At 43.4% G+C, this 27,439-nt stretch overlaps 2 protein-coding genes across 3 annotated transcripts in view; both read left to right on the plus strand.

Annotated features, from left to right (window-relative positions):
- The window catches only part of NFAT5 (nuclear factor of activated T cells 5), a 138,266-nt gene that overhangs the window by 41,327 nt on the left and 69,500 nt on the right, over nucleotides 1-27,439 (plus strand). The window lies entirely within an intron of this gene.
- Nucleotides 11,470-22,903, plus strand: LOC133221478 (cytochrome b5). 2 transcript variants are annotated; one of them, XM_061370380.1, is made up of 5 exons: nucleotides 11,470-11,683; nucleotides 18,870-18,998; nucleotides 19,564-19,590; nucleotides 21,393-21,424; nucleotides 22,670-22,903. In XM_061370380.1, exons 1-5 carry the CDS (start codon nucleotides 11,534-11,536, stop codon nucleotides 22,812-22,814), a joined length of 483 nt encoding a protein of 160 aa, XP_061226364.1. In that variant the 5' UTR covers nucleotides 11,470-11,533; the 3' UTR covers nucleotides 22,815-22,903. The 2 variants fall into 2 exon arrangements, with proteins under 2 accessions (XP_061226364.1, XP_061226365.1); XM_061370381.1 differs by having other exon boundaries at nucleotides 11,474-11,683; nucleotides 22,228-22,903.

The following is a 27,439-nucleotide window of genomic DNA, read 5'->3' on the forward strand; positions in this document are numbered from 1 at the left end:
CCAATCCCCCGTGCGTCTTCAGCTGAATAAAGCATACCTACTTTACAACTTTAACGAAGTTGTGGAGTCTATTCCGCTATCAGGACCTCCCTGAAATAGAAGAAATCCTTAACCAGGTGTATGTGGGAGTATGGGCATCTGAAGTTCCAGGTAAGGTGAAAAATGCTTTGCCTGTTAAAGTAGAAATAAAAAGGGGGATCTGCCCAATTAGAATAAAATAATATCCAACACAACCCACATTTATTAATTGAATGTGAATTGGAATATAATACTCCTATCTTGCCAGTAAAGAAATAAAGTTGCAGATTGGTTCAAGATATCAGGAATCAACAAATTTATAGAGGATATTTATCCAGTAATAGCTAATCCACTTTCCTTATTGACTAAATTGAATCAGAAATGATTTGCCATCTTGGATTTAAGGACTCTTGCTTACCATTGGCCAAAGAAAACCAGAATTTATTTGCTTTTGAATGGGAAAATCCTGACACAGTAAGGAAAACCCAATTAACTTGGACAGTATTATCTCAAGGGTTTTAAAACAGTCCTTTCAAAATCAGCACTGGAACTAGAATCATGGAAATCACCCACTCAGACGGGGACTCTGTTACAATATGTGGATGACCTATCAGTTGCTACTGAAACAAGGGAAGAATGTGTTCAGTGAATGGTGGGATTATTGAATTTTCTGGGACTGAATGGTTATTGGGTAACCAGACAAAGACCCAACTAATCCAAACCCGAGTTTCCTATGTAGGATATGAAATAACAGGAGGACAGAGAGAACTTGGAACTGCTAGAAGAGAAGCCATTTGTCAACAACCATCAAGAATCTCCGTATGTTCCTGGGAGTGACTGGATGTTGCCGACTTTGGATGTATGATTATGGTGTTCCGGTAAGACCCCTAGATGAACTGTTAAACCCCTCTCTCTTTATTCAGAGGAGGGCTTTAGAAATTTAAAAGCAGAGCTAATGAGAGCTGCAGCTCTGACTTCTGGATATGACTAAATCCTTTTGGCTATATTCCTATGAAGAACAGGGAATAGCTTTGGTGGTCCTTAGTCAGAAACTAGGACCCTATAAGAGGGCAGTGGTGCATTTTTCAAAACAGCTGAATGAAGTGAGCAAAAAATGGCCTGGATGCCCAAGGGCTGTGACAGGAGTTGTCATGAATATTGAAGAGGCTCGCAAATTCACCTTGGGACAAAGTATTACTGTACTAGTGTCCCATGTGGTATCAGCAGTCCTGGAACAGAAAGAAGCCCACTGTCATGTTTTTTAAAATACCAGGCCACCCTTGTGCAACATCATGATACAGAAATTGTGGTCAGTGTTGTCAATCCAGAATCCTTTTGCAGAACAACCAACAGAACTATTCACACCCGACTGAACTGTGCCAACCAGATTTGAAAGAAACCTCTGGAACGTGCCCTGCAATTGGCTAAAGGCAAAGGGATAAATCTTTGTACTGATTCCAAATATGCATTTGGTGTGGTCCATGCACAGTGTGCCATCTGGAAAGAATGAGGACATTTGAACACACAGGAGAAACAGATTAAACATGCTACAGAAATTCTATGACTACTAAGAGCTGTTCAGCTACCTGAGGAGGTAGCTGTTATGTATTGAGGGCATCAACAAGGTGAATCTGATCAGGAAATTGGAAATAATTTGGCCAATTTTGAAGCCAAATGAGCAGCTGAACAATCTAAACTCATTCCCTTAATCCCTGATGGCAAACTAACAATTGAGAAATCTAAACCTAGGTATTCAAAGGAGGATAGAAAATTGATTGGAGCTTTCAAAGGAGAGGAAAACAAACAAGATTAGGTTCAGATACCTGATGGGCGAATTATAATCCCCTATAACCAACTCTGGAAGCTAGTTCAGGAAGAACATAATAAAACTCATTGAGGTAGCAACTCTTTGTCTAAATACTTAGATGAACAAATTGAAGGAAGGAATCTGTATAACATAGTTCAATTAGTGACAATGTCAGCTCTGTCTCAAGAATAACCCTAAAATTGAAAGTAGAAATCAAATTGGTACAATTGGGGAGGAAGTTATCTGGGACAGCACTGACAAATAATTTTTTTTCTGAATTATTGAGACCAATATTTGTTTGTGTTAATGAATACTTTTTCAGGGTGGCCAGAAGCATTCCCTTGTAGAATAAATAATGCAAGACAAGTAATTGGAACATTGTTAAACAGTGTAATACCTTGTTCTGGAGTACCAGAGGCAATTTCTTCTGACCGAGGCTCAACCTTTAGTACAAGAAATTAGCAAAAATTAGAAATTCATTGGCAACTACATGTTCCATACAGGCCAGTGGGCAAGTTGGAAAGATAATAAAACAACAGATTAGTATGTCAAGATACTGATACCAAGCCTTACCACTGGCTTTATTGAGAATTTGAACTAAACCTCGGTCGAAAGAAGAGGCTATCCCATGTAAAATTTTATATGGAAGACAATATCAGTCCCAGTTTAAAGGAGAAAGTCTTCTGGAAGTGGGAGAAGGTTATCTCCTAAAGTTTCTGATCAATCTGGGAAAAGCAATTAGAAGAAAGAAGAAAATACTGAGGACAAGAGCGAGAGGCGTGGATTATCAGACTCACCCTTTTAGATCCAGAGACTGGGTTTAAGAATTTTTCAGGAGATCCTCTACGGGAGAAGTGGAGCGGACCATACCAGATAATATTGACCACCTTTACAGCAGTGAAGATAAAGGAACAAAGAAAGCACCAGAACCAGAGAAGACATGGCGGATCGAACCTTCAGGACCCTCGCATATGAAATCATATCAGTCATAATTTGGATTTATGTGATAACTGACATACCACTTTGGGACTATTACTTATACCTGAAATTAATGCAGAATGTTACTAAAGTTGTTAATTGTAGTGACTGTTGTGTGTGTACACAGTTGCCTGAATCAGGGGAAGATCAGGGCCTTCCATTAATTGGCATTCCAGTTTCCAACACTATCTCATGGAAAGATGTACTACACCAGGAACCAGAATAGGAGACTATGTTTGTTTAAATGCCACAGGTGTAGGTCACTGTTCACATTGTAATCACACTATTAATAGAGATGGTATTGTGGTTTAGTGGTGGCCTGTTCCTGAAGGGAAAGGATGGTATTGGTTAAGTGAGGGTTTAACCCTATTGCTGAACAGAGTACTGCATTTCATAGTTTTGTGAGATGGCTAATTCCATCTTTGGGAATAAGTGAATTAGAGAAGGCAATCATAAATATCGCAGCAACCATAGGAAATAGAAAGTAAAACCATTGATAGAATCCCAGTGGAACAAGGATCAATGAGAACTCCTGTTCCTGAAACAGATCTGGGGGAAATCTGGAAACAAACAAAAATATTTAATAAAATGGCCAAGGATGATACCGCCTGAGGTTTGAAGAAGTTACCTTCATGGTTACCTGATCTCTCCTGGTTAAGGCAACTGGTTGCAGGAATATTAATGTTAATTGTTTTAATATTGACTACTTCTGGTATAATTTTCTTCCTGGAATTATAAATGATCTATGATAAATTATGAAGATTGAAAAAGAAATGAAATGTAAATATCAAGTAGAAACAGGAAACTATTTCAAAAAGACTCTGGATGGTAATAGCAGTATATAAAATGTTGCAACAGAATTTTCAAAAGGACAGAAAAAGGGGTATAGGCATTTGTTGGTACTAACAGACACCTTTTCAGGTTGGCCAGAAGCCTTTCCAAGTAGAAGCGCACAAGCCAGGGAGGTAACAAAGATATTGTTACAGGATGGTTGTGAGGATTTTGAAGGTATGTGCTCCGTAAATTTATCTGACCATTCTGAATCAATTCATGCTAAACTGTGAAAATCACAGGAAAATATGCAAGAGCTTAGAATTGTTGGAGGCGGATTGGATGAATGGCTAAATAACCTAGCAGTTACTGGATGGTTCAGGGAAATACTTAAACAAGGCCTTCTAATCTTAGCTACAGGATTACTCATTTTAATGACTGCACCTTGCATAATACAATGCATATTGAAATCACTTCATAAATAGATAGAAGGAACATGGATAGCTATGTCATAAATAAATAATAGAGTAAAAGAATTTACTCACTTTATACAAAAAGGGGGGATTGATGCAGAGGGTTGACCAATGTACAGGGGGGTTGTACAGGGGGGTTGGAGGAATTCGATTGCTTAAGCAAAGGTATTGTCTGTACCTATCATGCCTACTAAGCAGAACAAAAGCACTAGCTATTGATAAGGAAAAGCAGCCACCTGGTTCTACTGACAAGGAAAAGCAGACACCTGATTCTACTGATAAGCACCTATTGATAGGGAAAAGCAGACCCCTGAATCTACTGTTAAGGGGGAGAAGCAGATGTTAAGGGGGAGAAGCAGCTGGTTTATGGCTGGGACCAAACCCGAAGGCCATACGTGAAGACTAAAAGGTGAAAAGTTCAAGAAGAGGAAGACTCATTTACTTCATCTTGAAGACCCCTACCCATGACCAGAGGGGGCACTGCGCAGGCACAAAGGACCTTCTAGCTCACTGTAATAAGCGGGGATAGGACATGAATATGTATAGGCGTATGGTGCAACCTTATAAATGTAGAGGGAAACAACACTGGGGCACGCATGACTTTTGGAGGACCAATCCCCCGTGCGTCTTCAGCTGAATAAAGCATACCTACTTTACAACTTTAACGAAGTTGTGGAGTCTATTCCGCTATCATCACAAGCTTAACCACTATCTTAGCCCCCTCAATTCCATTTCTTATATAGTTACATATTGAATACACAAGTTTCACCTCATCCCCTAACAGAATGTATCCCTTGATTACCTAACCCCCTTAAGGTATTCAAGCAGTTAAACAAAACTCCCTCTGCAGTTAGCAAAGCATTTGAGACATTCAAGTAGTTAAATGCAGTACCCCTTAAAGTAACAAAGACTTTGATTAGGAAGGATTATTCCTTTGTTCCTTCTTTTCTTTTCATCATTGTATTTACAGGATCTATTTACAGGATCTCCCATCTTAATCTGATCATTCCTATACATTCTACACATGATTTTCCATTCCTCCCAAAATGCAATGATGACAACGACTCCTAAGTTTCTGACACGAATAATTCCTATATACCTCACAATTCCCCCCTTTGTTTTTGTGCAACTTATTGATTCGTGTCTTGGCCTCCAATTTAATAACTGCCTTTTGAGCAGCGGATAATAATGGAGTTGTCTTTGTTTTTAATACCATTAACGAGTGGGTTCATCCCTTATCTTCTGGTTCCAATAGCATGACGGTTAACTGCATGTTTTGTATAACTTTATGTATCAATCTGGTGAAACATGGGATTATACATGGAATAATTAACAGTCCTCCAAATATTCCTAATATCACTATACTGATTTTAGTGATCCAGTCCCCATTTAAAAATTGTCCCCAAGATCCCAATCCTCCTAAATTGATTCCATTCCAGGTTGATACTGGAACATGGGCTATCTTTTTCATTTCTCCCACAAGTTCACTTATGGCTTTTCCCTCATCATCTATTTCTAAACAGCAATTACTAAGATTGAATTTTCCACAGACCCCTCCTTCTTGAGCTAGCAAATAATCCAAAGCCAAATGATTCTGGTATATTGCAGTTCTCATTTTAGTATTTTGCTTTGCAACTAGTCTTAAAGCATTTTCTGTTTTATTTACTATTATTTCTACTACAGCTTGTAATCTTATAATCCTCTTCAGCATATATATAGGAGTCCTGTAACCCCAGGACCCGCCTTCAGCCCAAGTCGCTGGATCATAATAAGAAATTATTCACTCAGGTGGCCACTCTTTGTCTTTCCAGTTACCAATTTTCAGTTCTCTTTTATATCGTTTTTTTTCTTAGTTCACCTGTTTCTGTATATAACTGGACTCCCAAGCGTTCCTCTCGGCTTATAGGCAACAAAAGGAAACTGGGTCTGATGGTTCCTAATATACATGATCCTGTCCAATTTTGAGGTAAAAATGCAAAGGCTATTTTACCACAGATCCAATAATGTCCATCTGGAGTGGGCCAACCGTTTCGTATGTTAGTTCCATTAGTCCAGTTACTGAATCACTGATTTATTTCTGTAGGATTTCCCCATTTTTCCCAGTCTTTGTTCTGTTCCATATATAACCCCCTTTACAAAGTAAATTTCCTACTGGTTTCCCACCATTTTCTAAATTCTGCCAGCAACTTTTCCCAGTTATATTCGTTTGTAAGATCCATTGTTGTCTCCTGTTTTTCCCTTTTCGATTTTTCCAAATTGCAGGGTTGCTTATATTACTCTCCACTGCCTCCCAGGGCCATCTCTCCCCTTGGTTAGTTCCCCCACAAACATAGCAGTTAGTTACATTCAATGCTTTAGCTATATTTTCAGCAAGATTTACAAAGAGATTTTTAGCAACTGCAGGAATTTCATATTGGACTCCTGTTTCCATTTCATGATAAAATGAATTGAATAATAAGTGGTTTTGCACTGACTCTCTAGATTTTTCCTTAATTACTACTTGTAAAATCACCCCTGGATCTTCTCCAGTTCCATAAATTACTAGTCCAATTTTTACCTCCTCTCATCTCCATTGTCCTGGATTCCAGATAGTTAGATTGACAGGATTACAAGAATGGGCTGTGCAACTGGCAAAAGTTATTCCCTTTCTAATTTCTGCCCTCAATTGGGTTCCCTTGCATTCTTGGGGCCATCCCCAGGTAGGAGTCATACTCCAACAGGCACAACTCCATCCAGTATGTCCACGAAAATGGTAACTTCTTTTGGATTAACTATCATATTCCCAATCTGCATAACAACCTGTAGGTAAATATGATTTCTCTTTTGGTCGGAGACAAATATATTATTCACATTCTCTATAATACCTCCTCCAATCCAAGTTTCCACAATTTGAATATAGGTCATCATCAATAGTGTCACAGGCATCAAAGGTTACTCGTACAGGTTGTCTTAGATTAGTTATTATTTGGCTTGTTGCCATTAGTCTTCCTTCTGCTGAGTTCGTTCTTATCTCTATCCAATATTGATAGGGGAGTTTTTTCGGATTAAAACATACCATTTTAGTTCCTTCTTTACAAAGTCCATATTGAGTTTGAATATATATACAGTAGCCAGTTACCATTCCCTTGCATTCATACACAGTGTGATAGAACAGTGTTTGAGAGGTCACTTTTCCTCGTCTAGTTGTAGTAACATATTCACTACAGTTGTTGTTTCTAGCAGCCAGGGCAGTTTCCCATACCGGTCTTATCAGGACCAACACCAAAAGAGGTCCAGTCAGGATCATAGTGCTCAGCGGTCACAGCCCCAGGGGTTGCAGCCCTCGGCAGACCTTTTCAGCTGCAACACCTTATTCCCTCCAGTCTTGCCCTCTCTGGTAGGTCAGAGGTATATTTTCTGTCGGTTATTATGGCAATATCATTTGCCTCGAAACAACTGTTCCAATGAGGTGATAATTTTACATCGAATGCAAAAGGACTGTAACTGATTTCTCAAAAATGATTCCTGGTCCTCCCTACAAACAGTGATATACTTTTAACAATTGAAACTCTGAGCCCAGTTATACCTGTATTTCCCTTATCATTTTACAAGAGTCAATATGAATTCCCTCAGTTACTCATTAAGTCCTTTTTAGAGTCAGCTTGGTGCCTCCAGGTTCAGTCACAACCTTCCATTCTTTTACCGGTCCTTTTACTCGTGACGTGTGTGTCCACCCTTTTTCAGCAGTTCTTATCATCATTTCAGAACACCATAATCATGGATCCAGAGCTGACACCATCCAGTCATTCCCAGAGATGTCCAGATATCATTAACTGTGGATGGTCAAGGTGTTTGGCAGATTGCTTCCTTCTTAGCTGCTCCAAGTTCTGGTTGTCCTTCTGTTATTTTGAATGCTAAATAAGATACTCAAGTTCGAATTAGTTGAGCCTTCAGTTTAGATACCGGGTATCCATTTTAGCCCCAGAAAGTTTAACAATTCTACAGTCCATTGAACACATGCTTTCCCAGTTTTGGTAGCAATTATCAGGTCGTCCACATACTGTAGTTAAGTTCCTGTCTGGGTGGGTGTTTCCCAGAATTCTAATTCTAGTGCCAATTGATTTCCAAACGTGGTCAGTCTGTTTTTTAAAATCCCTGAGGTAACACTGTCCACGTGAGCTGTGTCATTCTTCCTGTTTCAGGGTTTTCCCATTTGAAAGCAAATGAATTTTTACTTTCTTTGGCCAGGGGCAAACAGAAAAATGTATCCTTTAAGTCCAGAATGGTAAACCACCCCTGATTAGCATTCAATTTAGTCAATAAGGTATACAGATTAGCTACTACTGAATGAATGTCCTCCACAATTTGATTGCTCTGAGATTTTGAACTAATCTGTAAATTTTCCCATCGGATTTCTTTAATGGCAAGATAAGAGTGTTATATTCCAATTCACATTCAATTAATAATCCATTTTTTTTATTTCTTTGTTTCCCTTTTGAGCCTCCAATTTTAAGGGATATTGTTTTGTTCTAATTGGACAGGCCCCCCCTTTTATTTCTACTTTAACAGGCAAAGATATTTTTTTTTTTTTTTTTTTTCCTTATCTGGAACTTCAGATGCCCATACTCTCAGATATACCTGATTAAGGATTTCTTCTATTTCAGGGAGGTCCTCCTGTTTGCTTTTCTATTGAATTAAAGATAAAACTCCAAACTTCAATTAATTGATTATTTTTGACTCCTAATTCCATTTTGCCTTCTTTAAATGTTGCTTCTCACCCTAATAAAGATTTCTGGAGGATTTGGTATGTATAAAAATTTATGCAGTCCTATTTGTTTTCCCAATTTATACTCTAAAGGTTTCACAAATTCTTTTCCTCTGATTTAAGATCAAATAAGTTGCTCCTGTATCCACTTAAAATTCCACTTTATTTCCTCTAGTTCCTCGTTTTAATTTAATCAGTGGATCTGCTAGGGTAGATTCCCCAGGTCCCTGTCAGTCTAGTTCTAATTCAGTCACTGGAGCCACCCCATGGCACTCCCCCCAGGGCAGTCTCACTTCCAACATCCAAACTCCTTACAGTATGCACACTGATTCCATCCCACAAGAGAATCCAATTTCTCATCTCTGCCTGTCATTCCTCCTCTACCTCTGCCTCGCCCTCTCACATTAGTCCCTCCACCAGTTTCTACTTGTCCCAAAGCAGCCACTGTAGCCCTGCCTACAGCACGACTCAGCTCTTTCTTCTCTACATGTTTCCGACTCTCCACACTTCTTTAACATTCCCAAGTCCTTCTGCTCCCAATATCACAGACTGGAAAACATCTCTCCAGCTTAGCTATATGGTTTTCCCTTTCCTTTTCCAAAGCCAAAATTAGGGATCTGGCAGAGCTATATTAATTTAACATTCTGTCTGCCACTCCGGGTGGTTTCTTAAAGTGAAAAATATATCTGCATACATCACTTTATCCCATTTTCCCTGCCGCCTCAAAAACAACATTAATTGTAACAATGTATTATAATTCAGAGTTCCATTTTTAGGCCATTTCTCCTGATCTTCCAAAGTATATAAAGGCCACAATTGGTTACAATATTTTATCGATGTTTTCTTGTTTACTGAGCCCCCAGGAAACCCTCTCAGTTTTTTCCAATGTGCCAAAATGCACCCTAAAGGACTCTTTTTCAAGATCTCTCCACTCTGCCAATTTCCCATTATTAATCTTGCATTCACACACACACAGGATCCCACAGATATACTCCACAGTTACAACACTTGAAACAGAGACAATTAATAACGCAGTTATAACAATCTGTCACCAATACCAAAATCACAAGACCATATAAAAATTCCATCTTGGCCATGATCTGATTTAATTAATTTTTTATTACAATTGATTAATATCGAGAGGCAATAAGCAAGCAGCGCTGGGTGCGCCGGGGAGTCTCCGCTCCACCCAAGACGCACACCGAGAGTTCTGGGGTACAGTCTCTTATACTCCTCGGTCTTGGGTTTCAGCCAATTCTGTCGTCTCCTTCACCCAAATACCGACGTGATTCTTTTTCATTGTTCTCCTCCTGTTGCTGGGATCTTATCTTTGGGTGATGAAACTTCTTAAAAAGTCATTGAATTCCTTGGCAATACATTAACAGGGAATGTCTGTCACAAGCTTAACCACTATCTTAGCCCCCTCAATTCCATTTCTTATATAGTTACATATTGAATACACAAGTTTCACCTCATCCCCTAACAGAATGTATCCCTTGATTACCTAACCCCCTTAAGGTATTCAAGCAGTTAAACAAAACACCCTCTGTAGTTAGCAAAGCATTTGAGACATTCAAGTAGTTAAACAAAGTACCCCTTAAAGTAACAAAGACTTTGATTAGGAAGGATTATTCCTTTGTTCCTTCTTTTCTTTTCATCATTGTATTTACAGGAACTCCCATCTTAATCTGATCATTCGTATACATTCTACACATGATTTTCGATTCCTCCCAAAGTGCAATGATGACAAGGACTCGTAAGTTTCTGACACGAATCATTCCTATATACCTCACACCTGCAAGTGCAAGAAAATAATTTCCATAGCCACAATTATCAGTTTATAAATGAAAACCATCAGACGTAAAAATTACTCACGTTTCTGAGCTTCCAAACAGCCTCTTTGGCCCTAAATCTGTTCAATGGGGCTGGGAAGGAAGAATTTACCAAGAGCCTCACATGAGATCTACACGTGAACATTTTCCTTTGGTAACTGGTGATAACACAGCACTTGCAGGTGTGCTGCACCTCCTCTGGCTGTTTAAAGGTCTGACATGGCCATCTGTTTTATGTACATAAAGAATACACCAAAAGGAGGGGTATTGACGCTCCTTCCCTTTGGCAGTCGAATCAAAAGCCTACCAAAGGAGTGCTACAGCTCGGCCAAGGGACCCTCACACTTAATAAACCTTACCAGCACACATCCCTTACACTTCCCAATGGAAGCAACCACTACCTGTGGCTCCCTGTCCCTGCACTCACATGGATGGCTGGCAGCACTCACCTGCAGCCTTTACTACCGGGGGCAATCCCGAGGTGGCCTGCGGCAGACACACTCCCTGCGGCCCAGCTCGGGAGAGTGGCTGCACCCCCGGCCGCGGGCAGCTCGGGTAGTCCCTGACACGAACTGTTTCCAGGGGCTGGGACGCGAAACCCGCTCTCCGGTGGCCCCAGAGGGATGGGATCCGGGCCCCAGCGGAGCGCGCTGCCTAAGGCGACGCATGGCCACGTCCAACACCTTCCCACTCAATAGCTCTGCCCGCTCCCTATTGGCCCAGGCCCTGCGCCGCGCCCGCCCACTGGCTGCAGCCGGCACCAGCGGCCGCGCCACCGCCGCCTCTCTCCTTATTGGCCTGCGGACTGGGCCGGTGGCCGCAGGGGGCGGGTGCGTGGGGGGGGTGTGCTGTCGCTACGGCGGCTGCCGTGAGCCAAAAACATCGTTTTGCGAAGCTGCCGGCAGCCACCATGGAGTCCGGGAAGGCCGCGGGGGCCGGGGATTGCGCGGAGGCCGGGCCCGTGTTCACGATGGAGGAGGTGGGGAAGCGGAACTCCAGCCGCGAGGCCTGGTTCGTTATCCACGGGCGCGTCTACGATGTTACGCGCTTTCTGGAGGAGGTGAGGCCGGGCGGGGAGGCGCATGGCCCGTTCCCTATGGGGCAGGCGGTGCGGGGTCGGAACATGCGGGTGCTGAGGGAGGAGAGCGCCGGCGGGAGCGGGGAGACCCTCGAGTTGGCGTTTGGGGGTGAGAGGGAAGGGGGGGGCCGGGGTGTGCAGGAGGGGTGACACGGGGGGCAAAGATCCTGGGGCGGGAGGGGCTCCTGGCCTAGGCTGTGGGGGCCCAGCACTGGCGGAAGGAGGGTCCCAGGAGCCCTGACCCCGCAGGGCTGCTCTCCGCACGGGCGGTTAGTGTGCGCAGGACAGGGCCTGCCCTGCCCAAAGTACCTGCCATAACCGGGAGAGGAACGGCGGGTCATGCTGGCGAAGGGGTTGTGCTTGGACTCCTTTGAGTCACCTTCTGCTCCCCATGGAACTGTTGAGGCACGCCTCACCTGCGACGTGCAGCTCTCTGTCAGCTGTGTTACTTCACCTCTGGCCTTGTAGGGTAAACCGTATCAGGCTGGATCAGTAGTTTAAATATGACATCTCCAGGGACACCCCATAACTTGAAGGAGAGAGTAAAGGTGATTCAGTAGGTGAGCACCTGCTGCAGCACTGCCTTCCCTCAGGGACCGTCAGTGGATGGGTTGGAACCAATACACTCTGCTGCCTGATCTCCAGTTCTCTTGGCTCTGTGGACAAAGGCTGCTTCTGGACTTGATGCTTTTGCCTTCTGTTTTTTGAGAAGGCTGAGATTGTATTGTTAGCATTTGGGGATAAAAGCATAGAGGGAAGAAATGGCAAAAACTTTCAAAGGGGTTTATCCCAGCTTAAAATATCACCAAACCTTTGTAGCATCTACAGGGTAACGTACAAAAGTTAGTCTGAATTGGCTTTAAAAGCAGAGCAACCCATTGAAAATGCACATGTTGCTGCTTGTTGGTTTGCTTGTCTAAATTAAACTACTATTTTCCTCCAGGCATGTATGATTAAAGCACGTCTGCTATGTAGTCATAACATATAATGGCAAAGCTACCTTTGTGTGGTGTAGAGGCTTACCAGAGGAGAGAATGATAACCTGGCTGCTTTTTTGCAGCGGACTGACAGCAGAAGGTAGTGGCTTTCTGTGTAGGTTTTCATATTTTATTATGAAGTTGGAGACAACCTGTTTTGTTCTTTGGGTCCAGCATCATAATACTTCATTCAGGATCTGATTTGTGCTTTGAGTCTTGCCCCAACAGTTATTTTAAGAGACCCTCTAAGGTATTTCAGTGGCCAGATTAGGGAGCTCTCTTGTACAGGGGCCATAGCCAGTTCTGCAATGTTTATAGCTTTTATAACAAAACAAATCTTGCTTCCAAAGGCCCATAAATGGATCCTGGCTGCTCTCTCGTTTGCCCACTGCTGTCTACTGTTGGTACTCCACTCTTTATAGAGGCCTTTGTGTCAGGTCCAGGAGCTGAAAGGCAGCTGCTGCTCTTGGGTCTTTGATACTCAAGAGAGACTTGAGGCCCCCAGTATGGTGCAGAGAAAGGCCTGTGGGACAGTGGGATGGTGCTTGGTGGAAGCATGGAGCTTTGGAGCTACAGAGCAGCAGTGGTGTGAAGAATTACTAGCTGATGTTCAGCTGTTGGTTTTACCTGAGAGCCCAGAGGTCTGGCTGAGGTGAGGGACCAGTTGCACGTTTATTCACACACATCTACAAGAAGATGCAAACTGTACTGTAGACAGTTTATTCTTGGGGTGGGAAAGAGAAGACAAATCATTTTGAGTGTGACTCTTACCTCAGGAAGCTCTGAAGTGGTGGAGCTATGAACAGAATTAAGGTACTCTTGATTCCTGTTCCAGGTTAGTTCACAACACCAGAAGTTTTCCAGATGGTACGTGAGGGTTTTTTTAAGCAGCTGACTGCTTCCTCCTACATGCACACACAACCCACCCCTCCACCCCCCGGACAGTGTTTTGGCTCCCCGGCAGTAGGCCAAACCTGTCATCTGGCATCTCTCAAATTCCTGAGAATTTGGGTGGGTGCAGTGGAGTACAAAGCTGTGAGCCCAGCCACCTCTGCTGAGCAGCTCAAACTGGCAGAGTGGTGGGTGTGTTCTGAAGAAGGCTTGTTACTCCACTAGTTTTTTAAATCTTCCATGTTTGCCTGCAACTGGAAGTCTAGTACAAGAACCAGGGGACATCAAAGAAGCTGAAGCCAGGTCCAGAACAAACAAATGGTGTTTCTTCATGCAACAGGGAGCAGACCAGTGGAACTCCTTGCCAAAGGTTGTTGTGGATGCAAGAAGGTTAAGTAGATTATGGGGAAGACTAGGCAAAAACGTGGAAAAGCAATTCACTGCTTGTTTCCGAATAGCAAAGCACTGTGGGTTTAGGAAGAGCCAAAACCAGCTGGAGGTTGGGACAGTACTTGCAGAAGCCATCTGCCTTGTCTTACACTTGCCTCTGTGTTCCAGATATGGTTGCTAATTACTGCTTTTTAGACTTAAGGATTAGAAAAATGTTTCTGAGATACTAACCCTGGTGTGAATGATGGTGTCTTTCAGAGCAGAGACACGCGTGGTGGTCAGTCTTCATCTCAGTGTTCTCTGTTGCATCTTAGACATGCTCCCTGAGACACCTTCAGTACTATAAATAGGCCCAGAAAGACACTTTGCTCCCCCCCTGCAGGCCAGGTGTAGCAGTGCCCTGAATTTTACCTTTAGATGATATTTCATGTTGTCCTTTCCAACTTGTTTATCCCATTTGTGCCTTTTTCCAATGTGAAAAACTTCTACTCAGGCTAGGGAGTGAAGAATAAGGCGACTTATTTTAACTGTGGCAGTGTGGCTGACACAACGGTCTATGTATGCCCCTTGCTGATGTAGTGAGACTTTTAAGTGTAGATTTATTCACAAAAATGCACTTTATATCTCTTACCCCACTGCAATCAGTTGAGTGACAGGGGAACAATGTGCAACTGATTAGAACTTGTTTAAAAGTTGAAGTTGTCTGATAAACTGTTCTGCTTTAGAGCTTTGATTGCTGTAGCTGCAACTATCGGGCTTTCAGTGGGTAGTGTTTTCCCTGTGTAGTCACTGAAGCTGTGTCTAACTGTTGCCTTTTCTGGCCTTTGGTCACAGATTATTTGAACAGGATTGCTGAATATCCATCAGAGCATTACCTCAGAGTGCTTGTGTAATCCTGAAGAAGCCTCACTGCTAAGAGATTGTTCAGTTCTGCTTCGTGGTTCCTGCAACGTAGGTACAGCAGGTCAGCCATTAGCTAACCAACTCATAATCCATATGTTGTTTGAAGCATAGATCACTTGAAACTTCCAATTTACTTTGTTATTTACTATGTAATAAGAGTAACAATTAAGACACCACAGAGCAAAATTCTGTTTAAGTCTGAGGTGAAGAAAATGCAGGTAATGTGCAAAGAAAGCAACTGATATTTCATCGGAGTTTCTGAGAGGCTGCAACCTCCTGTGCTTCAGAAAGCCTGAAAGTGCATTCTGAGATAGCCTATGGCAACAGTGTAATTTTCTCCCAGATCAAGGTGGCTGGACCACCAGAATATTACTCCTCATTGCAGTAGTCTAGAAAAGCAAGGGAAGGCTATGTCTAGAGTAGAAAGGGCTGGCTGCTCAGGTATATGTGAATGATGAGTCAGGAAGCAGAGGAAGGCAGGTCTACCTCCCCGACAGGCGCTTTTGAGGTCTGGTCTGCTGACACATACACCCTCACAGTCTGTAATAGACTTAATTTCACAAGCATTCTAGTGATAGAGGGACCTGGTTTATCTTCATTTTTACACAGTACTAAAAGACTCTGGAGGTACATGTTTCTTCAGTGTATGCCTTTTTGTCTGTTGCCTGAGTCCACAAGACACAGGAGCCACCACCGCTTTGTGACTTGGCATGTGGTGTTGCTTCTGATACCCGTGAGAAGTGTGGGTAGAAATCTATTTTAACTTGTTTCCAAGTGGCATGAGCCTGGGTTGTAACAACTCTAACCCACATTGGTCAGTTGGTTTCAAATATAATGTTCTTCAAACTGTGTTTCAAATGAAGGAAATACTCTTCTACCGACAGCTTCTCATTAAACTTACATGGTCCTAACAGAGCATATCACTTAGATGGAAGTGAAGAGGAGCGACTTATCAGATGGTTGCTTTCACAACAGAGGCAGCAAGTTTGCGTACCTTTTCTTTGTCCTTCTGCATTTGAGTCTTGCGTACTCTGGTGTATCTGAGACCAGAACTCTGTAAGGGAGAAGGAGGAATGTCAGAGATCTGTTTTTGCTCATGCTGACTTGCTCCAGCTTTGCAGAGATATTTTTGGGGGAATCTGTTCCACATTTTAAAACAAGCTTTGAAGGATGTGTGGCTGATGAACACCATTGGTGTCTATGTGGCTGCTTGCCCTTGTTTCCTGTCTTGTGTTGTACTGGCACCTTATTACTGCACATTGATACTCTTCCTTTCCTGGCTTATTTCTCTTAATACTGGGGGCTAGGAATGAAAGCTGCTGCATCCCTCCTCAACCTGATGATCTTGTGTCTTACCTGATCCAGCAATCTAATTAGTCATAGAGCTTAGCTTTGCTTCTGAGTTCATTTGTAGTCTGCAGTGGGTCTGTAGCAGCAGTTGCCAAGCAGGCATATGCAGATAGGCACTTGAGAGTTTGCGGAAAGGCGGCTGGCTCTTGGCTCTTGCCTTCTGCAGCGAGTTTGTGTTGTGCCTTTGCTGTGCGCCTCAGTTCTGCCTTGCTGATGCTTTTTGCTTGCTCTGTATCCCTTCTAAAGGCTACACAGATAAAGCATCTTCTGAGGTCTCATGAATAAATACGGCTTTGCTGGCTGCACACTGGAGATGGACTATGAGTTGCTAATTAGGAAGTGAGTCATCAGGGGCAAACTGCCATCTTAAGTGTGTCAGTAACACTTAAGTGCACTTGGTATGAATATGGTGCTGCACAACTCCCTACTCTGCTGTTTTCTGGATGCAGTTTGGAGAACTCAAGTGAAATGGCACACTGAAATGGTGCTTTTGAGAGCCCCTCTTATAGCTGTGAGTGCTGCAGAGCACAAGGAAGTCCTGGGTTTCCTCCCTCCAAGTCTCCTGACTGTGGGAGGAGCAGGCTGGCCTCCCTTCTGTGCTGCCTGGGCCAAGGCCTCTTAAACTGGTGATGGCTGTTGTGTTTTTAGTCCCAAATGACAGGGTTCTCCCTGTAGAACTGTGTTCTTTGCTCAGCAGTGTTGGTCATGCCCTTCCAGAACTGGTGCTTCAAGGCTATTAATGTTGCTGTCAATGTGTACTTTACTGTATGTGCTGAAGGCCCCAGTGACAAGGAGGTTCCACTTCTATTGCTGTTGTTGAGGAAGACTTCTGAGGACCGGCACTTGGGCCCACCTCTCTTGTTCTTATTTGCTTTTGTCTGTTTCTTTTCAGAAACAGACATTTTTCAGCCGTTGTTTCCTCTGGAATTACTTCCCCTTCCTTCCTGTCCCCTCTCCCACAGTTGCAACATTTCCAGTTTTCATGTTTTCCTGCAGAAACTGTAGCTTTGAGAAGTTTTGTGGCAGCATAAATGACTTCCTGTATAAATAGTCTGGGTTTACGTTAGCTCAGGTATGACAAGGTAAGAATTGTCTGGTTGCAGTTGTGGCTGTCTAGACTAGGGAGTCCTTTCAGAAAGATGATATGCCAAAATGGTCTGAAGTCTTTTGGTTTCGGGATTACAGCAAAAGACAGATGTGCATGAATAATCAATTCTTTTTTTTTGTCACTGTGGATTTAGTAAGTGCATGGAAAGGCTTCAGACCCAAAGAGGAGTAAACTTTACCTTTCTTCTTGTCTCTCCTATGTGCAAAGACTCGATGCCACCAAAAGCCAATATCCACTGCATGTTCCCTATTACTGCAGGCTTTTTTCTGCCCTTTTAGGGTGGATGATTAGGAAAGCAAAGGTGTTGCCTTAAAATTCAGTTCTGATCTTTTTCCATCTGAAATGAGATTCCTGGTTAAACGTCCTGAAGGAGTTTTTCTAGAAGGCTTAAAGTAGATGGCCAGTTTTTATCCCCTAGTTTCTACAGGTGCTTTTATAAGCACCTCAGCATATTTAGTCCTTGTGGCCTGATGCTGTAAAAAACTGGGTTAGTCCCTGTGTGTGCACTCAGAAGCCAGACTTCATTGGTTTAACTGAGCTGATTGTTTGTTTAAATGTAACTAGTTGTTCACACTCGCAGTGTAAAGACATTGCACTTTGCTGGCTTTGTGGTTAGCATGCCTGTTCTTGAACTTACGGTATTGACAGTGCTAGACAAGAATCCAAACCATCAAGGAGAACAGAATTGCACCAGGGTTCTCTGTCAGTTCATACCACTTTCTCTGTCAGTTTTCTGTGACCATCTGCCACCACAGAAACATCAGTGTCATTGTGGAGCATCCTTGCGGATTTGGTACTTTTGTTGTTGTAACTTCTGAATCTGAGATCAGTTTTTGATGTCAAACTGATCATTTTTCATGACACTTATTTTCCCTTCCCTGTTGTTGAGTGGTTGGTTGTACACTGGATGAATGCAGTATTGTTGGTGCTACACTAGAGCTGTAGCCACTTATGCCACTAGAAAACATGAAGCACTTCTCTATTCTCTTCCATTCGTTTGACTGTCAGCCAAAAGCTATTATTTTCTGAAGTATTTGAAGAAGCAGAATATCCTTTCCTGGTGCCTGTGAAGGCAGTGTTGTCTTGTGCTTGCCTAGCAGCTAAGATGCCTCAGGGCAGTTCTTGTGAAAATCATGCAGGAGAGGCTCCTCTGCAAGCAGGGGAGTCTGATTTGTGCAGCACAGCCCATGAAGAATTACATGAGGATATTCTTTTGTCTGTGGTATTTTCTTGGCCAAATCCATTATGGAATCACAGAAGGGATAGCTTTGCTGTGGGGGATAAAGCTGTGCTCCCTGTGTACATTGAGGATTTGCTTCTTTGGGAGCGTTTTTATTACGGAAGGTGTTTTCCAGGCTGTGCAGCACACATTGTTCTCTGTAAATTCCTGAAGGAGAGGTTAGACAATTGAACTTCTGGAAGATTTTCTTGATGGTGCTGGTTTGAGGCATCCATGATGAACAGAAGAAACGAAAGCAGGCAGGCAAAGGTACTCTTGTACCTTTTTTGCATCTAGGCCCCTTTGATCACCTGAACTCTTCTCTTCCAGCATCCAGGTGGAGAAGAGGTTTTGCTGGAACAAGCTGGCAGAGATGCCACGGAGAGCTTTGAAGATGTCGGGCATTCCTCTGATGCCAGGGAAATGCTTAAGCAGTACTACATCGGGGAGATCCACCCGGTAAGGACCAGCTGACTGACACAGCCTCTTTCAGACACAGGGTGGGACTGTGTGAAAGTGTGATTCTCCTTTGTGTAACCCACTGAACACACAGACTAAGATGTGTCTTGTGAAATAAGTAAGTAGTTAAGGGTTTTGGGCAGTCTCTATGTTGGCCAGGATTTCTGTTGAGGAAAACCAATCTCTGTTGAGGAAACAAAACTAAATTAGCCTTCTCTTCCCACCATTTAAAACAGATTTATCACTACAATTAAATTAAGGGAGCTTAAAGAATGTCATCTAATCAGCTTGCTCCTTTAGGGGTGGTACCATAACTTCGCCTTGCCTTGTAATTTAGAGTTCAAGAGGGTGAGAGATCACAGGGGCATGGCACAAACACCAGCTTCCTGCCTGCTGCAACAACTGTGCCTTTGGGTGCTGAAGGAATGCCTCCTTTGAAACCCGAGTCCAGGCAGTTGCCCCTTTGATGAGGACTGTGTAGGGAACAATTCCCTTGTCAAGACTGCAGGTTTCTCTTGAAGTCAGTGCTTATATTTTTTCTTCTTATTTTTTTTCCCCTTGACAGCATGATCGTAAAAAAGAAGGTTCCAAGGTAAGCTATTAGTATTTTACTTTCCTGTTTTAATTTAATGCTGTGGAAATGACGCTCATAGAATGAAACAAAGAAGTTGTCACACACCTCTTTTATGTTATTTTTTTTTCTATGGAGCTTGTGGCTTTTTGTTTAAACAAGCTGAAGTAATGAATAAATCTTCCAAGCAAATTATACGTTTGTTTTTGTTCTAAAACTCAGCAGTAACCTTGCTGTGAAATTGGACAGGTTTTTTGTACCCTCTCTCCTCTCACATCAGCAATGTTATTTCCACACCTTGAACCACAAACTGTTTTTTTGCATCACTCGCTATGTCCTGGCCACTGAACTGTTGGTGTTGCTACATTCAAGCCAGCAGACAGGCACAGCCACTGTGGGGTTGGCTGTAAAACAAGAATTCTCTGTTAACTGCCCTAGTAATTGTTGGTGTTGCTTAAAAGTCAGGTACTCCTGGATTAGAACAGGCAAAAATGCCTTTGAAATGGATGGGGATGGGGAAATGGTAATAAATAGAATCCCATAGGAGAGGTAAACATGTGCCTTCCAGCTGGCTTCTTTGTGCTTGGCTTGAAGGCTTAGACCAGGCGCAGCTTTGCCTTCAACACCACTTTCATCAGCTGCTGTTCAAAGCAGGGCCGCTTGCAGGGTAGCAGGACCCAAGAGGGAAACTGTCAACAGAGGGAGCAGTGGCTGAAGCCCTTGAGAGTGTTTGCTTGATGTAGTCATCGAATAATTCAGGCTGTATGAAGCCTACACTTAGTTAAAACATGGGACAGCATAATTATGCATATATTCACCTTAAAATTTATTGTTTTGTTTAACTCTGTTTCATAAGCAGGATCATAAATGTGTTTCGAAATAATCTGAGTGGCTCCCTTGGATATGAGTTAAATACTTTTCTGAAGAGAAAGTCCAGTGAGTTATGTACTGCTAAGGCCTTTCTCCAGCATACATCATCTGTTTCAAAAACAGGCCCAACTATAACTTAAAAACAGCAGCAAGAGGTAGAACTCAGTAATGTGAAAATAAATAGGTGGGAGCAACAAACACATAAAAAACTGTACATGTATATCCTTGTAATGCAGCTGAAGAGGTAGCATCCAACAGGTAAGTGTCAGTGTTTAGCAGCCACTGAATGTATTACAGCAGAACAGAAGCACTAAAGCTCTCAGAAAACTGAGAAAATTCCATTCAGGATGGGCACAAAAGGTGGTTTTTGGTTGGTAGTTATTGTTTAAACTGGAGAGCAGCAATCACCATCGAGGCTGTAGAGTTGATGAAAGCCCAAGTGAGAATTGCAGCTGACTGGAAGGAGGATTTAAGTTCGCAAGAGTTCTATAAAAGGAGGAGTGCAGAAGTTTGGAAACAGGTTGTGTGCGAGGGAGAGCCGATGAGAACATTGTGGTTGTATGCTTCAGTGGTCAGGGAGCAGGATGGCAAATGGGAACGTGGGCAGGGGTTTAGAGAGGGCATCGCACTGAAAGGACGGTCTGTATCGGAGTGCAGGTCACAGTCCCTAGTGTTTTAAAAGAAACAGGCTGCTTTGCAAGGTAATGAGCAAGACCTTTTATTGTGAGGATGCAAGTTCCAGTGTGAAGTTCGTGACTGGGTGGGAGGAATTGGATTGGATTGATGGAAAGAATGTGGAGGTGAACACAATGGCAAACAGCCCCAGAAACGTCCATGCTTGTGATAGAGGTGACTGCGAGAGGAAGGGAGGGTTATTTTTACTCTGTGTTTGTAATCAGGCTTAGTCTTGTAGTCTCATTAGCTCATGTTTAACTCCCTATTTCTTCCTTCAGAATCCAAGTGTGACATCCTCAGGCCAATCAAGGTATAGTATCCTCTTAAGAAAAACTGAGTAAGAAATCAAGGGGTTAGCACTCTCCGTTTGTAAATCTGCATTATTAACTTTAATGGCCAGGAAAAAAATCCTAGGGATATTAGGGCACTGTTGTCCCTCTGCCCTGTAGGGATTATTTCAGTGGGCACTGCAAACCACAGGGTGACACAACGTGGTGATGTGCATGTTTTTGGAGGTTCTTCACCATGACCAGCCCCATTTATCTGAAAATCCTTAGAGCCAGAACACGGCCTTAGTCTTTTGTAGCTGATGCAGAATCTTTCAGCTAAGGAGGCTGCTGAAGGTGAGCCTGTGGCCTCTGGTTTATGAGTGAGGAAGATTTATTGTGGGATGGATGTAGCAATTTCCATCCTTGACTCAACTCAGCTGTTTGTATAGCACAAATTACAGTCTGACTTATTTAAGGAAAAACAAAACAAGACAAAACAACAACAAAAAACCTCAAATTGGTTTCTGTATGTGCCAGGCTGGAAGCTTCAACAATTCAGCTGCTGTTTTCTAAGGCACCAATCCCTTGCAGGCACAGGGGACTCTCACAGGGACTGGGCTGAGCACTGAGCATGGGGATGGCCAATGCTGCCCAGCCCTGAGAGCCACAGCCCCTTTGGCTAGTCTGTTAGCTGATGAGACATGGGTTTATAGAGTTCCCTGGGAGAAAACAGACATGTAATAAGTGATGAACATTTTCAGTGAATTATTAACCTGTGATTTTATTCTATTTTATGTGTGTGTGTTTTGGTTTGTTGTGTGTTTGGTTTTTATTCTCTCTATAGTTTCTGGTCAACATGGCTAATACCCATCTTCGGAGCACTGGTCTTAGGTTTAATGTATCGCTATTACACGTTGGATGGGAGAACCTCTTGAACTGACCTTGCTGGGACCTCAGAAAGCCTGAAGAGGAGGGTGTGAGAGAGAATGCACACATGCAACACATGGAGTTCTGCTCCCCTTAACCTTTCTTGCCTTGCTTTTAGCTTAGTCTGTCAAGTGATGGTGAGATCCATGGGACCAAGCTAATCCCAACCTGTACTAACTCTGGGAGCTGCTGTGCTTTCTTCCTGTGGTGGCAGGGCGAGTGCAGCTTCCTGGTATTCTCTCATTTGTGTGTGATCTCCTCGCGTGTGTGTGCTTATGCGCTCTCTCTCATGCTCTTTCTTGGTTTCTGAAGTAAACCACAGACAACATTTTTATTTCAATGCCTTTTTGTTAAGCCAGACGACATGAGACAGCTGCCAGTGAGCCTGTGGATTGCTTTAGTCCTTCACATAGCATTATCAGACATAAACTGCAAGTTGTCCAGAAGAGATGGCCAGAGATTCGGTTCCACAGTAACTATCCCAGTGCATGCAGGCAACACTAACTGGAGCAGCAGGAAGTTGTTAGCTTTGCTAGCTCTTTCTGTACATGTCGTTTTTAACGGTTAAACAAATACAAGTATTTTAAAAATGATTCTGTTCATTTTGTAATGTTTGTACTTGTCCCTTTTAAAATGTATGTTCTGTGAAACCATTTGTACCTTTGAAGCCTGGTTTGTTTGGGTGCTTTTGTGCTGTGTGTCGCAGTGCCAGAAATGGGAACTGACACGTGGCTGCTCAAAATGCAAATCTTGCCCCTTTCTCCCTGAGGTCTTGATCCAACACATGTATTGGAAGCAAAGCTCATTATTACTGTGAATGTGTACTAGATGGGGGGGGGGGTGTGGGGTGTGTTGGGGAAGACAAATCCTATCTTCCTAAAAAAATCCATTTGGGATTTGTGCATAATGCTGGTTTTGTCTTGGAATAGAGGAGGATATTTCTATCTTCTGTTTTCGTGTGTGTGATGTGGTTGGCCTCTAACAGTGCAGAGACAATATAAAGTACGCTTTGTGCACTGAGGCACAAATCTTTCCAGCTCTTCCAGCATGTTGGTCTGTGGCTCCAGGAACTGCTAAATAAAGGGAACTCGTGTCCTGGTGTTTGATACCCTTCAGTGGAGCTCTGCAACGCTGCTCTGACACAAAGGTTACAGCAAAGCTGATCAGCTCTTTGAATTGCTGCAAAAAGGGATGCAATTACTGGGGTCCTGTTTGTGAAAACCTCCTGGAGGTTGTGGCTTCCTCTTCCATGAAACTACTCTGTGCCCTTGAAGGTCATGTAGAAGAATTTATAGATGTGGGATTACACTCCACCTGTTCAAAGCAGAAGGCAAAGGAGCTGCTTGGTCCTTGGGAATGGAAATCTCTCCTGGTGCTGACTTAGTCTCTCTGCTCCTCGCATGGGCATGGCAGTTGCCAGCAGCAGCTTAGCTTTTGGTGCTCACTGAGCAGAGGAGCGACAGCAGTCCCTGTAGACGTCTGTCTTCCCATGCGACTTTTTCCACTGCCATTGAATGTTTTATCTCTTACAGTGAATTACCTGGCCAGAGAAATCTGGAATTCACTGCTGCAGTGGGTCTTGGATATCCCTCTAAGTCCCTCATTAGGCCTGGCCTTCTTTCATGGTTTAGTCTGACTGTATTCTGCCTTAACGAAAGTGTAGCAGAAGAGTGTAAATCTGAGCCAAGGAAAATCCCATAGGAAGGACCTGAGATATTCCATTTAGCTACATGATAAACGATAAAGGTGACGGGCCACAGAGTCATATGTTAACATAGGTCTTAAACTCCGCAAGGGGTCACTAATTGTAAGTTAATGGAAAATAGATCTTATCATCTAAAATGGTATTTTTATATTCCAGACTACTGTTGGCAATACCCCCTGTCAATTTCTATCTCTTGCAGAACTTCTTTGTTTGTTCTGCTGCTTCCTTTCAGCAGATTAACTGCCTGGGGGAGACCTTCAGTCTTGTTCCAGGGCTTCTCAGATCTGTTCAGAGTCTTGCCCAATACCTTGTGGAAACCCAAGTAATCTTTGCCAAACAGCTGTCCCTCTTGTGCATATGCACTAGCTCCCTCAAGCATTTTGAGGCACTTGAGATGCATTTACAGAACCCACATCCAACTTTTCCCTCTTCTCCATCAGGTACAGGCTTAGAACAGCATCAGTATGCCCAGCACAGGCATGTGTTTTACTCGTCCATGGCTCTGCAGATTCTCCCTGCAGCTCTCTGCCGACGGTGAGGAGAAGCAAGACATGACAACTCAATATGAGTGATAAGCAAGCTTCTGCTTTATTCGTGTTGCACATCGCTTATATCCTCATTGTGTTAATTATGCCCACTAGTCATAACAGCATTGGTTAGTTCTAAACGGTTACATTTATTCTCCTCCCAGATACAGCTCCTGTTTTCAAGGATCTTCAATGGCAACCCAGCCCCTAGGGACCTTCCCCGGAGCTCAAGGGCAGTGTGTCCTTCAGCTTAAGTTACGTACATGTGAGGCCTACACTTTGCTTTGCTCGCACAAGGCCTCCAAGGATTCATGGCCTTGCTCTTGGAGCCATTCTGCAACAGCTCTCTGCCCATGCAACTGGTTTGAAGGGCAGCATGTACATGATGGAGACAGGCTGGTGTGAGCCTTGTGCTCTCCTGGTACTGAGCTCCCCTGCCCAGGGTTCCCTCTGGCAATGTCATGGGCCCAGCCTGCCTCCCTTCATCCCTTTCTCCTCTGGCTGGACGAATGATGGGTCCCACAGGTGTGGAACTGCTCAGATGACAAGGGAGGCATTAACAAAGCTTGTTTACCTGTTTTATTTGAGGATTAAAAAAGACAATTCCAAATCTTCGTCCTTACATTGAACTTCTCGCTCAGCAATGGTTGCTTGCCAGATTCCCTGCACAATGCAGGCACTGTCTCAGCTTTCAGCCTGTGAAAAAACTCTCTGGCTGAAATTAAAGCTGTTTATGTGTGTTTTGCTTCCTTCAGGTGCTCTGGAAAAGGAGTTGAGTCAAGAACTGTAAACACGAGCACGGAGGCAGCTTTTGCTCTTCACGTAACCAAGTTGCTGGCAGAACTGTACAGGTCTCTTTGCCTCTCCACAAACCTGAATTCCTTTACAAAGCAGAATGTAACTGTTGATTGAATTGATGGTTTGCGAATGATAAGTAGGAGGTCTGAGCATGTTCCTGGTTTTGCTGAAATTAGCTGATAAAAGGAAGGAGTAGCAAGGGAATGTGATGTGGAGCTTTTCGTACTGCAAGGTTGGAGCTGGGAGCTGTTGGCTCCCAGCTCCCAGCTGTTGGGTCTGGCTGGGCACTGCTCTGTTCTGAGATGGGAGTCCCCACAAAATGCTGCTTTTTGTACACAGAGTCATAAGGGTCACACAGCTACAGTGAACAAACTCCTGCCCTGGGTCATGCTCTGAAAGTAGCAAAGCCTGTGTGGAGCCAGATGCTTGCCCTGCTGCCAGCAGCCCATGGAAGACTTTGTATCTCCTGATGCAGCCAAGTTGTGTTTGCCCATCGTATTTGATGCTCTGGGAGGAAATGCTGGGGATGCTGTGGTGGCTTCATCCTGGGATTGAATGGGAAGACCCATTTCATCAATGTTTTTTAACTCTTTTTTTTTCTCCTTTTAAAAGCCTTACAAGCTAGCCAAATATTCAGGAAACCAGCAAATCACACAAACTGGGTCCTTGTCCCTAAAACCTTGCCCAGCTGTCAGCCACACAGGCTAGGATCCCCAGTCATCCCATTCCCCTTCTCCAGCATGAGGTGCAGAGGTGCTGGTGTCTCCCAGCTGCCCCGTACCTCCATTATGAAGATGATGTTGGCGCCAGTGTCACATGCCTCACAGTGTCTCTTCTCCAGGGACACTGCCAAGAGAAATTACTATAAAACAAGTTTCCTGCCAACCTCAGCAGCTCTAATGAGTCAGGAAGCAGTAATCTGGGAATAGGGGAACTGTTGACAGAGCCTCATTATTTCATGACAGTCTTTCTAAACCAGTTAGAAAATAAAACACCTACACAGGCTTCTAAATTGGAAAGGGGGTTAGCAGTACTACGCATGTACCTGCTAATTTATCCCCACACTCCTGGTTTAGGCTCCTTCCCCTTCACACCTGCTGCTCTCCAACTGCTTCTGCAGGCAGAAGAACTTCATTGTAAAAAAGAGAAAATACCTTAATTACATAGAACACGTAACTTTAAATGGGAAATCTCCTGTTCTGGTGTCTGGCAGCTAATTTGTTAGGACTTCAGTGTATTTTAGTTACATGTATTTCATATATTATTGCAAAAAGCACTGCCACATTTCACAGACTCGTGAGCAAGAACAGACTTGTTGAGGTGTCATCTTGCCCAGGTCCCCTGCCATGTGCTGCTGCTCCTTAGTTCATTCATGCTTTGAGGATCAGGAGCTCCCAGACTCCAAAGGCAGAATGCCAACTGGAGCCCATTTTCTAAATCTCTGCTGCAGAGACTGGAAAACCCCATAATAGCTGTGTACCACCCCCAGCTGCAATCCCTCCTGCTCCTGAACAGAGGGCACTGATTTCCCTTACTGTACTATTTCAACTTCTACTGTCTGTATAACTTCCATAGTTTGGATCCTGCTTACTGTTCCCACCACAGGCACTGGTTAGAGTTTGCCCTTTCAGGACATTAAAGGTTTTGCCCATCAGCCAATCTGACATTTGAAAAGGATCTACAGAACTTGTATAAAGAATTCCCCAGCAAACCTCCCAGAGCTGACACTGAAACTGTATGTTTATCCAAAGCAAGAGGCAGAAGATACTCAAAAATCACAGAACAAAAATACATAAGCAGCTCAGTGGTCATTCATGTATAACCTCCTTTAATATACAATAAACCTCCCCAGCTTCTAGTTTTACTTGTGATCAAGACCTATAGCCCAACACCAATAATGTGTTTGGAGCACTCGGTCCCACACTGACTTTTGGGGTTAGGTACCAAAGAGCTATGCTGTGCCACCCTCATGAGCAACTGGATTGAATACATCCTATACGCTTCCTTAATTTTCCTGGATAGGGAATACAAGCCAGGTTTCATTTGCTGTCAACACAGCACATCATTGCAGTGAGGTATGAAGTGTGTGACCAGGGGCT

Source organism: Neopsephotus bourkii, unplaced genomic scaffold, assembly GCF_033783945.1.
Source record: "Neopsephotus bourkii isolate Nb327-2 ecotype Australia unplaced genomic scaffold, CSIRO-AGI_Nbou_v1 NB_1541, whole genome shotgun sequence".
Taxonomy (NCBI): Eukaryota; Metazoa; Chordata; class Aves; order Psittaciformes; family Psittacidae; genus Neopsephotus; species Neopsephotus bourkii.